Raw genomic sequence first — 17903 nt, forward strand, 5'->3', positions numbered from 1 at the left:
ATTAGATTTGTTCCTCCACCCTTGGAGCATAGCCGAAAACTTGATGCCGAATTGGGGGTTCAATTCATAAGCTCGAGGTGGAGGCAAAAAGTGATTCGCGTCGTGCCGCGACGTTAAATCAAGCGCTTGTTGGGAGGCAACCCAGCTTTATTGATTTCTTTTATTTATTTTTTATTTTTTTTAATTGTATTATTTTTGTAGTGTCAATTTTTTATTTTCTAGGAGCATGGAAAGCAAATGTATTAGAAGGATGCAACAACAAACCAAACGGTTGGAACTAAATGTGAGGTACCCGCACGAAGGATCAAGCTTGGGAGAAGTCTGAGTACCCCATGAGCTGTTAGTGCTTCGGCCTTTGGCCTACCAGGGAGTCTCTTTTACCCTTTTATTAGTTATGGTGTGCATTGGGGACAATGCACAATTTTAAGTGTGGGGTGAGGAGATTGTCTGTGTGACTTTCTATGCTATTTTAGTTGTGTTAGTTTAATTGAATACTTTTTTTTTTAAATAGAAAAGATTGGACTTTTCTTGACGATGGATCTATTAGACAATTTTATTGAGGGATTTAAGTCTAAAGAAAAAATAAAATAAAAAGATTTTCTTTGTAGGTAGTGTAATAATTTCCCCTTGGTTTTTCTTTGTGCCGCGGTTCTTTTTCAAGGGTTTTGTTTGAACCGGGTGTAGTTAGCTTTTTTTTTTGGGAGTAGGAGCCATTGTGTTGTGTTTTGAATTGAAGCAATATCTCTTGACTTTGTTATGCCTTGAGAATAGTGAGTACTTTGGTTGTGACGCTTAGGCTCAATTTTTGACTCTTGTATAAGTACCTTAAATTTTATGATCTTAAATTTGCTTAACTGCTTTGACTAGAGTGTCTTGATGAAACCAATCTTGAGTGAGTTATGTGCCATGTGTGTGTAAGGATTTGTAATATTCTGTGTATTGCATTTGATGCCTAGAACTTGCCATGTGTGTTTGCAAAGCAAAATAGTAGTTTTGTTCAATCTTGGAAGTGATATAGGCGTTTCTTTGTTGAGCCAGATATGTATATTTTACCCACCTAATTGTTATGTATCGTAGTTAACCCCTTTGAGTCTGTAATCTTGTTTCTTTGGCAACCACATTACAAGCCTTACCCATTTGTTTGAATTAATCATCTATTTCAACCTTTTAACCTCTCATGAGCACTTGAATTATTATGAACTGTGTAAAAGTTAAAGTGTGGGGTGGTTGGTTTGGCTTTTGAGTGGAACTAATGAAATAAGGAGAAAGGTGCGCTGTTTTGAAAAAAATAAGAGTCACTTGAATTGGAAAAAAAAATAGTTGGATTGTTGTGAATAAAGAAAAATTTCTTGATAAGTGGTGGCTCTTGACGTAAGTGTGCTTAAAGAAGAATGGAGTAATATACATTGATGTGAAGGTGGAGTTTTGGTTTGACATAAATATTGGGTTTGAATGTTAAAGTATATGTATTAAAGTGCTTAGGGAGGTGTAGTCACTCTTATATCTAATGTATCCTACCCGTCCCGCAGCCTACATTACAACCAAATAAAGTCCTACTTGATCCTAGACTGAATAAGCTCGATTAGTAGAGTAGTACACTACAGGCAAGCCTATGGTGCATCTTTTGTGGCATATGAATGTTATTTTTGAGAGTGAGTGAATTCTTTCTATCTTGAGTTCCTAAGTGTTCTTAAATTTTGTTGTGTGGAACTACTCTCTTTTGTTGTGTGAGGGCACTTGATTCATGAAGGAAAGGTAATGTCAGTGAACTCTATGTTAGAGTAAGTAGGTGAGTTGTGAATAATGCGTGGTACTTGTGAGTCAAATCTTGAGGTGAAGATGTTACGTTTTTGTGCTTAGTCTATTTTAAATATTCTTGGTGTGATGAGTTAGGAGAATTGCTTAAAAAGGTCGTGTCTATATAAAGTGTAGTTTGATTGCACGAGGACGAGCAATGGTTTAAGTGGGGGGTGTTGATGATAGGCTATAATTACGTATTTTAGTCGATTATTACACTCTAATTTACTGCACTTTAGTTGAGTTTGCGTTTTAATCGCTAGTGTCTTGCACTAATTGTGTGTTTTATGCCTTGTAGGAGTGATTCCGAGCTATATAGATGTTATGGAATGAATTCAAGTGATTTGGAGCTTTGAATTCTGAGTAAAATCCTAAAGAATTAAGCGGGGATCGTATTCGGAGATCAACAGATGATAAAGCAACAAAACGAAGAATCAAGTAGGCATATTACGCACTGTATAGTAAAATGCACATAACTTTTTGCTCATAACTCTATTTCGTCTCCACAATATATGTTTGGAAAGCTAACTCAAAGGGATACAACTTTCATGTTTTACGTTTTTCAAAATTTCAAATGGAACAGGGTGAAAAATACGGTCGAAACCGCGACCGCGGACTTGAGGCGGGCTGAGGCAGTACACTTGCCAAATACCGCGTCCGTACCGCAGATGACCGCGGCCGCGACCGTCCAGACGTGAAAAATTGTCTTTTATCGCGTAGGAGAAGGTATAATAGTTTGGACCCGACCCTACTTGGTATATATACATGGAAAAATGGTATTTTGAGAGGTTGGACACACTTTTGACATAATTTAGACCTAAAGAGGCTAAGGAGACCGAGGATTCGACCTAAAGAGTCAAGAACACACTGGGAGCAAGGCGGAGAATTCTTCTACGAGTTTTTCACTTCCTTCTTCCTATTTCCATTATTGGTTATGAATTCTAGTATTGTATTTTTGCATACTATTATGAATAGCTAATTCATTTTCTAGGGTTTTGGTGGAACCTTTTGTAGGATAAATACTTGTTATGTTTTTATATAATTGAGCCGTTGGATTTCTCTACTTGTTCAACTACGTGTTTGTTGCTGTTGATTGAATGGCCATCAATTGACTATGCCTGTTTAGTGTGTACTGCTCGAGAGAGAGTACATATTTAGGTAGTTGTTGAACAACGTCACTCCTAACGTATGTGAGAAATCAATACATTGGGTTTAAAGGTAGGTTTAGAAATAACAAAGCCTTGACGTGGTCATAGTGAGCGGTTAGATGAAGCCAACTAGCGTAGTTCGAGAGAATATGTCTATTAAATTGTTGTAGTTGCTCGAGAGAGAATTATGACACCTAAAGTGCTCACGATCAGTAGAGAATACATCGGCAAAATTGTAGGAAACATAGCTGTAAGGATTCCGACAATTGGGGAAATCATAACTCTAAACCTCCTTAATTTAGTCTCCAACCCTTTGTCTCGTTAGTTGATAGTTTTATCGCTTTGTAGTATTTGCTAGTTAATTAGTTAGAAACATAAATCTCAATCTTTATAATTTAGAAAATTGTTCAAACCTGTCTTCTTAGTGATATTAAATAGATATAGCTAAGCCTTAGTTCTCTGTGGGATTCGACTCCGGACTTTTAGACCGGATTATATTTGCAGCGACCGCTTATCCTTTTTAGGACTAGAGTTGGGCGTGATCATCTTCCTCAATCTTTAGACGTATCACAAGATCTTCCAACTTCATTTCTTTGCGCTTTTGCTTAAGATAGTTCTTGAAATCTCTCCCCGAAGGAGGCAACTTTTCAATCATTGCAGCCACTTGAAATACTTCATTCATGACCATACCTTCAGCAATAAGGTCGTGAAAAATAAGTTGAAGCTCCTGAACTTGGGTTCCCACAGTTTTGCTGTCTATTATTTTATAGTCTAGAAACTTGGCAACCACGAACTTCTTCAAGCATGCATCTTCCGTCTTGTACTTCTTCTCAAGTGCGTCCCATAATCCTTTCGAAGTATTCATCGCACAGTACACATTGTACAAGTCATCCTCTAAAGCGCTTAAGATATAGCCTTTGCAAAGAAAATCTGCCTGCTTCCACGCCTCAACAATCATGAACTTCTCATTGTCCGGCATGTCCGTAGCTGGCACTGGAGGCTCTTCACTAGTGAATTTCGCCATACCAAGTGTGGTAAGCCAGAAGAACACCCTTTGCTTCCATCCTTTGAAGTTGGCTCCAGAAAATTTCCCCGGTTTCTCGGCTGGAGGAACAGCAGTGCGGCTTGACGAGGCTATCGTCGTTGCATCAACAGTCGCAGAAGGATTTCCGTTATCAATTGCCATTTTTCACTGCCAACAATAGAAGAGTTCAATTAATGGAAAAACCAGAACAGTAAACAATACTGTAATCAATAAACAATACGTATGATAACTAAAAATCGAAGTTTTTATATACTGTTTCACAGAAAACGATGAAGTTTTTATGTTCTTCAAATCGATTTCTGAATTTCAATACTCTGATGAAATTTTTATATCTTCAAATCAGAATAGTAAAATTCAGACGGAGTAGAAAACCACATAGGTTTTAATCTCCACAAATAGAATACAAAATATAATAAATTAATTTCCTTAAGATTGTTAGTCAATCTGTACTGTTGTAAAATCAATAAAGCAATAAAATTTCTGAAAAACAGAAACAGAAAGTTAGTAGAACTAGAACGTCAAATAAATTCTAAAAATAGTATAGGAATAAATCGAGCCCACTGAATACATAGTGTGTCCTTAAGGAAATTATTCCCCTCAAGTGCCCGAGGTTATGGAATATATCCTCCCAGGATAGAACGATTTAACTCACCAACGTATTGGTACCAAAAACTCTGGTGATTGGGAACCACTCAATGGTCGTAAAACACACTGGAAAATATTATGCAGAAGAAGAAGAAGATAATCAGAAAATTTAGTAAGTTAAAATTCTAGGATTGAAGGAATATTTATAGCCCATTTGGTACTGTTTCTGAAAAGGTTTGCAACCTTTCAGAACAGTCATAGCTGTTGGAACAGGTGGGGGAAAATTGCGGGAAAAACAAACGAATTTAAAATAATCCTGGAAAGAAAACGGACCGTACCGGACCGGGTCGCGGGCCATGGGTTATTCCGGATTGAATTTTTGTTAATTAATTTAATTAATTAATTGAAAAGAATTTTTTCCAAAAAGATTAATCAATCAATCTTTGACCGAAGCCGAAGCCGAGCCAAGCGACGAAGACAACGGCGCAAGGCTTGCCTTCTTCTTAACTCTTTAAGAGCTAAAAGATGAGCTTCTCTATATATACACAAAGATTTTCTTTCCTTCTACCAATGAGGGACAAAGTGCATTAGTAAAGTTAACTAATTCAAAATTTCACTTCCCTCCATTTTTTCCCACCATTTTCCATTCACGTCTCTTTTGTTATTAATAACAAAACTCAACACTGGGTAGTAAATACTTGCCTTGGGATCTTAATAAAAGACTTGTTTCAAAAATTAGTTGGATCACACGACTGCAAAATTTGCCAGATGAGAAGGAGAGCAGCTGGAGATTGACATATTTTCATGCAAATATATGACACATAGATAAATTCCACAAATTGACATCATAGGAAATAATGTTTTTGTAGGCTTGGTAGGCTACGTCCAACACAAGATGTCCCAAAAGAATTTTACCCAAATCAACTTCGTAGGCTTGGAGTATGTGTAGTTTAAATGGAAAAAAGTCCAGCCTTAGGTGATTTATAATTATATCCTTAAATTGTATAAATATTTAAGGTTATAAAAGTCGATCAATATTTTGGGGATATTTTAGTCGTTCAATATCTAGCAAAAATTATTGGTGCTTTTATAATAACTAGTCTCTATACTCGTGCATTGCACGTATATCTCAAGTCAAGCATTATATAATTTGTATTTAAGTCAAATAATTCTCATTAACCTGATTGTGTCAAATATTACGAAACATGTAGCAATTAAAATTATAAAATTACTTAATAACGCAGCAATACTTATATTGAAATTTGCACACATGGTATGGAGGATTACTTAAAAAATAGCATTCAAGAAAAAAAAAGGAGATAATTGATATCCTTTTATCAAAAAAGGTCAAGCTCTTAAACTCTCGTGGCGACGGTTTACATATTGAGCTTTTTAAATAGAGGCGCCATTAGAGAGCAAACATATTTTAGATGGAAGCGGATTAATGTATGGCTGTGTACCAAAAGAATTCAAACTTGTAAAAAGATTTTAATTCCATGTAACTTCTGCTATGGAAGACTCCTCGAGTCCGGTTCAGCCTTATGAGTGGTGAATTATTGGCATACAATATTTCACTTTCAAACCGCTTTTGGCCATGCAAAGTGATTTGGTATTTAAACAATAGACTTTATCCTAATCAACGTAGAATCTTTTTAGTGAATTAGAGGTAAAATCTTAGTTGGTTTCAAACTCATGACTAATAGTCAAAATCACAAATAATATAATTTTGTCAATATGGAGTTAAATACTTCAAAGAATAATTTAACCTTTAAAGGGCATAATCGTCGGTTATTATTTCAGGGATATTTCTACTAACATTTAACGTTTTAATATTCGTGCTTTTATAATAATATAGAATATAGATATAGATATAGATTAGTCTATATATTCTTGCGACGCACGAATATCTTTAGTGGCTAAGCAAGGCTAATGAAATGGGACTCAAGTAAATCTGCTTCGTTTGAAAATTATATATAAAAATAGAGCAAAACTATCTTTTTTGTAATTATGTATAAGTTGTTAAATTTCCTTGACATAAAAGAAAATTCAAGTGAAGAGGTAAAGTGGTATAAAATATCGGTGTGAAATATTACGAAGTGTGTATCAAAAGTTATAAATTTCAGTTGAAATAGATATTCTAAATTGTTACTCACTATATATAATTTAATAACAATTTTAGTTTAAAAAGGGAAAATTACCAGCTATGTCCATTTATAAGTAGCTCATTACAAAAATTGGCCAATTGATAAAATATTACTAATATTAGCCAAATTAGCCAATTAGCTATTTGTAGCAAAAAATATCAAATTTTTGCTTTGTTTTGAGTGGGTGATACTATAATAGATTGGGCACAACTTAAGGAGCTTGAATCTCAGTTTTGGGATGATTTGGTGAAGTTTTGAGGTGGTTTGAATTGAAAATTCGAAGTAAAAGCTGAACATGAAAAGAAAATGATATGTGTATCACACTGTGTATCATTTGTGTATCACATATGTATCATATTTGTATCAATTGTGTATGACATGTATATCCATGTATACCTGTGTGTGTGATGCATGCGTGATACATGTTTGATACACGTGTCGCAAAAGACTTTTTTGAACTCGATTTAATTACGAATTTTGATACAAAACCAGTCCAAATCACCTCCAATCTTCCTCAAATTTTGTATATTGACTTATCTATATATTTTCAATGAATTTCAACTATACCCATCGAAAAAGTTCCTTTTTTGTTTAGATTTTTGGAATATTGTATAGATTTTTGTATTTCATCACCTTATTTGCTACCCCGTCCATGAAATTTCCTTTCCGTCTTGTGTCTAATGTTGCTAATCACGCTTAAAAATATGGAAGGTGATTTTTGCATGTGATTCTTTGAGAGAAAGAATCCTATTATTTGGTTTTTCAATTTTTGTTGGCTAGTTTTGGTAAGCCTATGACTAATGGCTAGAGGTTGGTAAGTTGAGATTTATTTGGGACATTTGTGTAAGTTTTCCTTTAAAAAAAGGGTAGCAACATCACTTGAATATTCGTGAGGAGAATATTCTCACAGTGGTCACAATAGTGAATTCTCCACTTATGTTCAATTTTTCTTATTCTTTCACAATTGTGCTCAATACCCACGTTGAAGCACTTATTCAAATAAATTTCAAGTTAGTTTGACCCAAAATTTACTTTGTAGGCTTGTCAAGTGTAGTTTAAATGGGAAAAGAATTTCAGCCTTAGGTGATTTACAATTGTATCATCAAGTTATATAAATATTTAAGGTTATAAAAGTCTATCAACATTTCGAGTATATTTCAATCGTTCAACATTTTGCATAAATTATTCGTGCTTTTATCTATACTAGTCTTTATGAACGTGCTTTGCACGATAATAATAACACGTACATAGATATTCAAAATAGATTGCACAATATGGTATAAAATATACTGGGTTTGATAGTGTAATTACTGTTTTTAAGGAATTTAAGTATTTCACTTATATTGTTGCAGAAACGGTAGCAAAATTTCTCCTGGATTTTAAAGCCAATGAAAGTCGAATTTCAACAATTAACTCAAATTTTCTCCCATATTTTTTTTTATGAGTTGTAAAAAACAGTAGTTAGAAGAAGACAGAATTCACAAAGCATTGTGTTTGGTAAAAATACAATTTTCACCCAACTTCCGTAGAATATTCAGGCTGCATGTCTCCATCTACTTCCAGTTAGATTCTTGCTCATCAAACTTGAGAAAGACTTGAAAAATATTAGTAGTAAAACTTTTATATTTGTTTTCAAAAAGGACGAATTGTTGGAGTCTTTAGCGAATAGGACTTATAATATGGTAGAGATACTCCTTTACTTGTATCCTAAACTTGAAATCTTTATATTAAAAGAACTAGGATCTATCTTGTACAAGGAAAGTTGGCGTTGAGTTGTTGATGTCCAAGAAGAATTAGAAATTCTATCCTCTATAGCATGCTTGTTGGGAGTGATGATGTAGAATCCAAAAAGAATTATACTCAATACTACAATTTTATCTAATATTATATTGCTTCTTTAAAAAATTAATTGAGGGCATAAAAGTTTATCAACATGTCAAAGATATTTTTAGTGTTGAACATTCATGCTTTTATAATAATATATAAAAAAATAGATAGATATAGATTAGTCTCTATATTCTTACGACGCACGAATATCTTTAGTGATAGAGCAAGGTTAAAAAATAGGGATTCAAGTAAATCTCCTTCATTTGAAAATTATATTTATAAATAGAGCAAAACTAAAAAATTTCAATTATGTAGTTAAATTCCCATGACATTAAAGAAAATTCAAGTGAAGAGATAAATTGGTTTGAAATATCTTGTGTGAAATATTTCCAAGTGCGTATCGAAAAGTATAAAACTTCAGTTGTATAGATATTCTAAATTGTTAATCACTATGTACAAAATTTAGTAACAATTAAAAAAAAAAAAAAAGAGTAGCAGCAGCAGTCTAGAATATTCTTGAGCAGAATATTCTCAAAGTGGTCACAATAATGATTTCTCAATTTATGTTCGATATTTATTTTTCTTCCATAATTGTGCTCAATATCCACGTTGAAACACTTAATCAAATTAATTAAGTGATCGATATATTTAGTTACAAATTCCAAGTTGGTTTGACCCAATCAACTTTGTAGGCTTGTTGTAGTTTAAATGGGAAAAGAATTACAGCCTTAGGTGATTGACAATTGTATCCTCAAATTATATAAATATTTAAGGTTATAAAAGTCGATCAATATTTCAAGGATATATATATAGATCCGAAATAATAGGTGCAATTTTTGCCCTTTTCTGAATAAAAAAACCATACAACTTAGAAAAGTTTTTCATACTCAAACCATCAGTAATTAGACTAACTGGGAAGAACATTGCAAGTCAGAACTAGTTGAAATTGATATAACGGGAAAGGAATCTAGGAATTGACAATGTTTTGACTCACTCTTCTGATAATTCGAAGACCTACCCATAGTTTACTTCAAAAGTCAAAAATTCAGTCTCGAATGAGAGAATCCAAATAGAGCAGAATGGACATAAGTAGGAGTATGATTTAAGCAGATAATGGAGAATATTGGGATCGCCAAAGTATAGCTTTTATTTAACACAACATGACAAAAAAACTATGCATCTTTCAACTATCAAAGCCATGGGAATGATAATGTATCTTTCAAACATAAGACATTAGATGTACCAGCTCTGAAACATAAAGTACCCGTTGTACCAACAGTTAAAAATAGTTTACACTACTTCACAATAAAAAAGGCGGCTCGATAGGGAAGCTTTGGATCCTGCTTTCCCTTCTTACTTTCATACTTCTGGTACTTCTCAAATTTATTCCATGGTAGTATCAAACATCTGGAAAAAGAAGAGACAAAACAATTATGAAATAGCTATGACAAGTACATGTAACTAATTACTGCCCAAGCTGCTGCATCGAAATCATCGTTTGGCAGAGACATGTCGCAAGGGGGAAGGCAGAGGTGTGGTAGGGGAAACAATTAATTAAAATGATGTAACGATTGGAGGGTCAAATTTCATGTCAGTGCTCAAAATTGCAAAAGACTAAGAGCTGGTAACAATGACTCTGTAGCCATGCAAAGGATGAATATTGACAAGAGATATTCCTAACACATAAAGACGGAACTTGCAGAAAATGAAGATAGCATTTCTGATTAGATCATTTTGCTATATCCAATCAGCTGGATAGTACACCCACATCCTTCAGGCTTTCTTTTTATTTCTATATTTTTTGGGAGATGTGTCCCTCAGTTTCAGTAATAAAGAATACCTCATCGCCGTGCACAGGGTTGTCATGTAAAATCCACTAAACTTTGCAGCGATATGACAAGAAAGCATTTGAAATCTGCAACTTTTTTGGTCCTTTTTCTGGGTGCCTTTGTTTCTCTTGTATTGAGAGAAAGAAGTGTTGCTTTCTATGGGTCGGGTAAACAGATATTATGCTTTTTCATGACAATATAATTGATGACTTGCATTGGTCAAGGAGAGGCAGTGTTTTGGAAAGGCGCGAAGCGCGAAGCGAAGCGAACGCTTTTTTCATGTGAAGCGCAATTTAACACATAAATATAAAAAAATAAAATAGGCATAGATAAATGGCTAAGAACTCATTAAAAATAACATATTAAGCACTAGCAGTTAATTTTGACGAACCAGAACAGTGAGCACTAGCAGAAAAACAGAACAGAAAACAGAAAAACAGAAAACCAGAAAAACAGAGCATAAACCAGAAAACAGAGCATAGTTTTAGGGCACAAAAACAGAGCAATAAACCAGAAAACAGAGCATAGTTTTAGGGCACAAAAACAAAGCAATAAAAAGTGAAAAAAATAGAAAGAAGAAGAGAAAATAGGGCAGAAGAACAGAGCATAAATTAGATGTCTAGAACAGAGCAATAGAAAGTGAAAAAAATAGAAAGAAAAAGAGAAAAAAGGAGTCGAACAGAAGAAGAAGAAGAATAGCAGATGCCTTAACGTCGCTTAAGCACGCTTTTTTGCGCTTTTTCCATCGCGGCGCTTCTCGCTTAAGCGGTTAAAGCGTGCGCTTTTTTTATGTGAGTCGCTTTTATAGCAGAAAAGCGATAGAACAGCGCCTCCGTCGCTTCAGCGCTTAAAGCGAGCACTTTTAATAACACTGAGGAGAGGTCAGTAATACCACAAGAGGAGAAATGAGATAAATTTCCTGAGAGTTTTCGTTAACAATCCAAACATTAAGAGCATAAAAAAGGCCCAATAACCACCTCCTCTCCTACCCCCCCCCCCCCGAAAAAAAAAAAGGACCAAGATATAAAGCAAAAGTAGATTATGAATAATGTACGACAACTTTTTAGACGGATGTTTTATCCGGTGGAGGATCCATGGTTACTATCACTATTATAGTGTAAATGTAATAGAAAGGTTTAAGAACAAACCTTTCACAACAATCAAGCAGCAGCAGCCTGCTGTAGCTCCCTGTCTGCGTGCTCCCTGATCCTCCTTTCTAGCTCTGGTCTAAAGTGCCTAATGAGACCCTGCACTGGCCAAGCAGCAGCATCACCCAATGCACAAATGGTATGCCCTTCAATCTGTTTCGTCACCTCTTGGAGCATGTCAATCTCTTCTAATTTTGCATTGCCAACCTTCATTCTTTCCATGATCATCCAAAGCCACCCTGTGCCTTCCCTACATGGTGTACATTGACCACAGCTCTCGTGCTTATAGAAGTATGAGAGCCTTGCAATTGCATCTACAATATCAGTTGACTTGTCCATGACAATTACAGCAGCAGTCCCCAACCCTGACTGCACAGCTTTGAGTGCATCAAAATCCATTAGTACATCCTCACATATGTTCTTGGGAATCAATGGAACAGATGAACCTCCTGGTATAACAGCAAGTAAATTGTCCCATCCTCCACGAACACCACCACAGTGCCTTTCTATCAGCTCCTTCAATGGAATACTCATTTCCTCTTCCACTGTGCATGGCTTGTTTACATGGCCTGAGATGCAAAATAGCTTTGTCCCAGCATTATTCTTCCGGCCAAAACTAGCAAACCACTCTGGCCCACGCCTTAAGATGGTTGGTGAAACAGCAACTGTTTCAACATTTGTGACAGTTGTTGGACAACCATAAAGTCCTGCATTAGCTGGAAATGGAGGCTTCAGTCTTGGTTTGCCTTGTTTCCCCTCGAGGCTCTCCAGAAGAGCTGTCTCTTCACCACAAATATAGGCTCCGGCACCGAAATGAATATATACGTCAAAATCATAACCAGTTCCACAAGCATTTTTCCCCAACAATCCAGCTTCATAGGCTTCTTTCCTAGCCTTCTCAAGGCTCTTCCTTTCGTTCACATACTCTCCCCTGATATAAATATAAGCAGCTCTAGCCCTCATCCCCACTCCAGCAATCAGACAGCCTTCCAACAACTTGTGTGGGTCGTGCCGCATGATTTCCCTGTCTTTACAGGTTCCGGGTTCACTTTCATCAGCATTGACAACAAGGTATGAAGGACGGCCATCCGTTGTCTTTGGCATGAAGGACCATTTGAGACCAGATGGAAAACCAGCACCACCACGTCCTCGAAGACCAGATTTCTTCATTTCATTCACGATCCAGTCAGAACCCTTGAGGACAAGGTCTTTTGTTCTGTACCAATCACCTCTCTTCATGGCCCCTTTGAGGTAAGGGTCATGCAATCCGTAGAGATTTGTGAAAATACGATCCTCATCTTTAAGGCCACCAAAGTGAGTCTTCTCGGGAGGTGGAGGTGGTGGAGTAGGTTGGGGGGTGCTAGCAGTTGATGCAGCCTGAGTGCTAAATAACCTACCATATAGACCCCATCTTTCACTAGAACGTTGTACTAATGCAGTCCTTTGCAGAGAAAGAAGTCCCTTTATAGGTGCCTGTGAGAAGAACATGACACACATCGGTAAATTTACCCTCATAACAGACGAGATTGAGCAAGCATAAAAAGCAAGATCAATGATTAAAAAACAGAAGCAACAGTACATCATTCTCTTCCTGCTACTACCATATTGTTCAACAATTTGATAATTAAAATTATATTATTGTTTGGGGTCATCTCCTTCACAAGCTTTTTTAGTTCAGTCATCCATATGTAAGGACTGAAACCGATAGTCGCAATCCTTTGAAGTGTTGCCTTCATTCTGTAGTAGAAAGATGGAGGAAGCTGCTATCCTTAACAAACTCCTAATTTCCATCAAGCTCTGTGAAACACAGATGCTGAAAATTTTCATGAAAGCTCTGAAAAATACAGATGCAACGAATATGTTCTAGCTAGTTAGCTAGTGAATACCATCAAGAAGAAAAACGAGCAACAGGAAGTCTATATGCAACATCTTCTTACTTTTTTTATCAACCCGAGGGCCAATGGTGGAAGGTTCAAAACTCGATAGACAAATGGACCTGCCCCTCTACCTTTCTCCACTTAAATACCAGGCTTTTTTACGGTAGCAGGATTCGACCCCATGACGTGTGCCTAACCCACACATCATGCATTGAGTTCTTACCACTAAACCAAAGGGCTGGAGGCTATGTAAAACCTTCTTGCTTACTGCATCACTCATAGATACTAAGTCAGTAGCAAAGAAACTATAGAAAATCACAAGGACTCTCATCAGCAAAGCACTAGTAGAAGAAATGAAAGCAACTGACTGTTCATATCAATGCTTTATGGCTTGGATTGGAATTAGATGGCTTTGGAATTGGCACAACACTTTGAAGATGCTGGCTGCAATTTATAGGTTATAAAAAGTGTAGGTCGGACCTCTCAAAGTGAGAGATGATACTGGTAAAAGTGAGACTTTGGATAGATTTTGGGATGATGGAGGATTGCTCAAAAACCAAATTTTTAGTTTTACTTAGATTGGTCCCAAATAAGGCTGTCTGATTGCTGATTTGCATGATTATTAGAAAACTATGATAACTCATTGATCCATCTGGTATATAAATATAAGATTATATGATTCGTTTCTGAGTTTACTAGATCGAAAACTTTGTAAGTCTGCTAAATGATTGGGAATTGGCTAAAATTGGTTTCTTTGCAGAAGATGCAGGCTCTGAATTTGACAGACCATGTTGATGATCATCAGGTATGGCTGGGAAGCGGGAATGGTATTTTTTCTGTTCATTCATGATATAAGTTGCTGTTTAAAAAAAAATCGGGAGATTATGATGAAGAATGTCCATGGAAAACGCTTTGGAAGACCAAAGCATCTGCTAAAGATGCCTGTTTTGGTTGGTTGTAAGCTCATGAAGCCTGTCTTACACAGGAGGGGCTACAGAGAAGGGAATAAAATTTATGTAGCAGGTGCTTTCTTTGCGAATGTTCCACTGAGTCTGTGAGTCATCTCCTGATGCATTGTTATCAATTTTGGCAGATCCGGACCCTCTTTTTTGAACCTATTTGGAGTCAACTGGGTGATGCCGCAGAATTTTAGAAGTCTGTTATGTAGCTGGCAAGCTCAAAGCAATAAGAAGAGGCAGAAGAAGACTTGGAAGATTATTCCCTTATGTACTGCGTGGACTGTGTGGGTCGAAAGGAACAAAAGATTAATTGTATAAAATATAGATGTATACAGCATTTAGTGTTTTGGCTGAAGGAATTTTTTGTAACTAGTATCACTGATACTTTGGACTTGTTACACTTCCCGATTTTGTAGTAGTCAGCAAGTCCAGATTTGTGTACTGATTTTTTATGTTTTTGGTACAGACTTTTGTACTGATTACAGTAAGTTCTTGACACTGATTATGAATAAAATCTTTTACATTATAAAAAACAGAAACAAAAGTTTGCCAAAAGACAGCTATTAGCATCAAGATAAACCTCTAATGCTAGAACATAGGAACTCAAAATCTAGGTCGACATATTTTCACAAAGGTGACTGCATGTATCTACTGAAGAAAATTGTCAGGTGCAACGAGTTCTGGGGCCAATCTTTCTAAATTGGATGCATCGCATTGTTGTTCAATCAGAATTTACTTCAACAACCTTAGGGCTATGATTGATCAGGCAACACAGAAAAAGAGGTCTAGCTATTGACAAGCTCAAGCGAAACTGTGACCTGCCACTCCACTGGCAGCAGACATTTCTGCTTCAAGCATTAAATGTCTGCCAGTTCTGATCACAACCCAAGTGAGGGAATTTTACCAAGTGACAAATATTGCATTGGAAGCAGCTAGCAATGAACATTAAAGCACCAAAGACGTACTGTGCACCTTCCTTTGGATCAAATTTAAGCAGTAAGAGAAATGGGATTACAAAACCAAACTGAGGGATCAACAAGCAAGCTCAAATCTGATATAATTTGAGATAAATCAAAGATTAAAGAGTTATCAATTATCCCTACTAGTTGGTGTCAGCAATCTGAATACCACGTATTATCCCTTTCTATTCTTCAGTAATTAGTCTACTCTCGCACTGGCTGTCAACATACTTCAAGTTCGCTAACCTCCTCCTTATCCGGACTTGGAATGGGCTATACCTTGCTAAACTCAGGTAACCGGAGTAAATAGATTGCAAACATAAGATCAGGAGAATAATACCTCAAAATTATTCAAACTAGATAGCTGATACCTGATGCTAACGGGAACCTATCAAAAAAAGTACCTGATGCTAAGGGGAATGGGCAATAATGGAAGAAACAAAGGTGCTTTCTCTTTTCAGGGAGTGTGTACTTTGTTCTATTTGTTTTTTTTTTTTGGTGTGTGTGTGTGTGGGTTTTGGGGGGGGGGGGAGGCATCTCCAGTGTTGTCAAAGGCTCATTGGAGGTGTATTTAAGCCAAGCTCAAAGAAGCTGAGTGTAGGCGCTTCACATCACTTAGGATGCACTTCAGCATTGGCAAGGCACTAAGGCGTGTGTCTCATTACCCATGAATAGAACGGTACTAAAACAGTAAATATGATTAGCAAAAAGATATATTAATTGTTAAGAAAATCATTATGAATGATGTTGTTATTTGTTCTTGCACTAGATATGTATTTTTATTTGTTTCTTCGTTGCGCCCTTTTTAAATAAAGCATACACTTTAATTGTGCTTTGGGCTTAAAGCCCCAATAAACCTGGAGCACTTTTTAACCCGTTTGCCTTTGACAGCACTGGACATCTCCCACTACATCTTTTTTCCATCTTTTTTATGACAGTGATGTTTGGAACAGCTTGTGCACACCTCGATTATTCCACCAGGTACCTGCTACCTCCCACCAGCACAGGCATCAGGCAACTCTGCCACCAAGGCTTGGACAAATGGGAAGAAACCACCTAGTGTTTTTTGCCTCCGCTAAGATTTGAACTTGACACCTCATGGTTCTCCTCCCACTTCATTGACCACTAGGTCACACCCTTGGGTGCATCTCCCACTACATTGTTTTCAAAGTTTAGGTACTAATTTAAATCCAACATAAGTAGATGGATCCATGGTTACTAATTTGATTTACGTCCACCTCTCTGAAACAAATACATAAGCCTTCCGTGAAAGTAATAAACCAAAAATCTTTTCTTTTCCCTCGCAAAGTCATGCTTTCCTCTGAAGAGGCTTAATTCCAACCTTCAAGTGCAGAGTAGACTACATATATTCCTAGTTATCCAATATTTAAGAATTCAAATTATTTTAGGTTCAAAATAGGAACTTCATAAGCTATATCATACTCAAATCTCGAAAAAGAAGCCCAAATTATTTTCAAAGAAAGCAGATCAATGAAGCAACTGCTTTCTTCGATAACATATTCAAGCATCAAATAAGATAAGGCATGCGCTACCCAAATGTAATTTAGGGTTTCTCCTCATTTCTTCTTTATAGGAATACAATGGCCATTACGAATCAGTTAAAACAGTAAACTGTTATTTCCGTCTTTCAAAACTATCAATTCGCACTCAAAATTAACCCCCCCCCACCCCCCCCCAAAAGAACAAAAACAAACAAACAAACAAACAAACCAAGGAGGCATCAAAAAATGCACCAAAGCATATACAAGAGAGAGAGTGTGTGTGTGTTTGTGTCAAATCAACCAACCAATGAATCAGTCAGTCAATCAATTATGCCTTAATTTCAAACTAGATGGAAACGGTTACATAAATCCTTTATACCCATTTCACTCTGTTCATTCCCATTTTTATTTTAAAAGCATCCAATTATTAAGGCATTTGTTGACAATAAATTTTCATTTCGATTTTGGTTGGGAAACAAGAATAGAAAGATAGAGATCGAAGAGTGGGACGTACCATGAATGTTGACGCAGAAATGTAATGAATCGGTGAAATTCAGCTGATTCTTCAGCAGATTACAGTGAGAAGGAAGCTATTGTGCAACATGATGGTCCACGTAGTGGGCTTGATTTGTATGTAATAGTGGGCCTCAATGAGCCACGCTAATTTGTAGAATTTTCATGGCGTGGCCTATTTTCACGCACGAATGTGTATTCACATTTTAATTACTGTGCACAAATAGCCACTATATTCTTAAAATGGACTTACAAACTCTTTTGTCCTTCCACCTTCAAGTCTGCTTCTTGTTTTGCGCCAGTTGCTCTCTTCTCTAGGGGTGTCAATGGTTCAGTTTGGCGGTTATTTTATAAAATTTGTATTATATTAATTTTTCGATTATTCTATTATGTATAGTTAAAATTAAACTTTTTGAAACAATCTCAATCATGTCGGTTTCTCTTCGGTATCGGTATCGGTGGTTCGGTTAATTTCGGTATCTTTTTAAATATTATGTAAAAGTCACTAGTAAAAGTAGAGTGCAATAATGTACATACTTTTGTAGGACTTAGCAAAACTCTCTAGACAGT

General features: G+C 36.2%; 1 protein-coding gene across 1 annotated transcript; it reads right to left on the reverse strand.

The window, feature by feature from the left end:
• Positions 1-9669: 9669 nt before the first annotated feature.
• On the reverse strand, positions 9670-17437 carry LOC109241021 (NADH dehydrogenase [ubiquinone] flavoprotein 1, mitochondrial). The gene is made up of 3 exons (XM_019407729.1): positions 17335-17437; positions 11524-12996; positions 9670-9953 (listed from the first exon to the last, which is right to left on the reverse strand). The coding sequence occupies exons 1-2, from the start codon at positions 17335-17337 to the stop codon at positions 11536-11538; spliced, it is 1464 nt and encodes a 487-aa protein (XP_019263274.1). The 5' UTR covers positions 17338-17437; the 3' UTR covers positions 9670-9953; positions 11524-11535.
• Between the last annotated feature and the right edge of the window lie 466 nt (positions 17438-17903).

The sequence above is a fragment of the Nicotiana attenuata genome, unplaced genomic scaffold, assembly GCF_001879085.1.
Source record: "Nicotiana attenuata strain UT unplaced genomic scaffold, NIATTr2, whole genome shotgun sequence".
NCBI classification, from domain to species: domain Eukaryota; kingdom Viridiplantae; phylum Streptophyta; class Magnoliopsida; order Solanales; family Solanaceae; genus Nicotiana; species Nicotiana attenuata.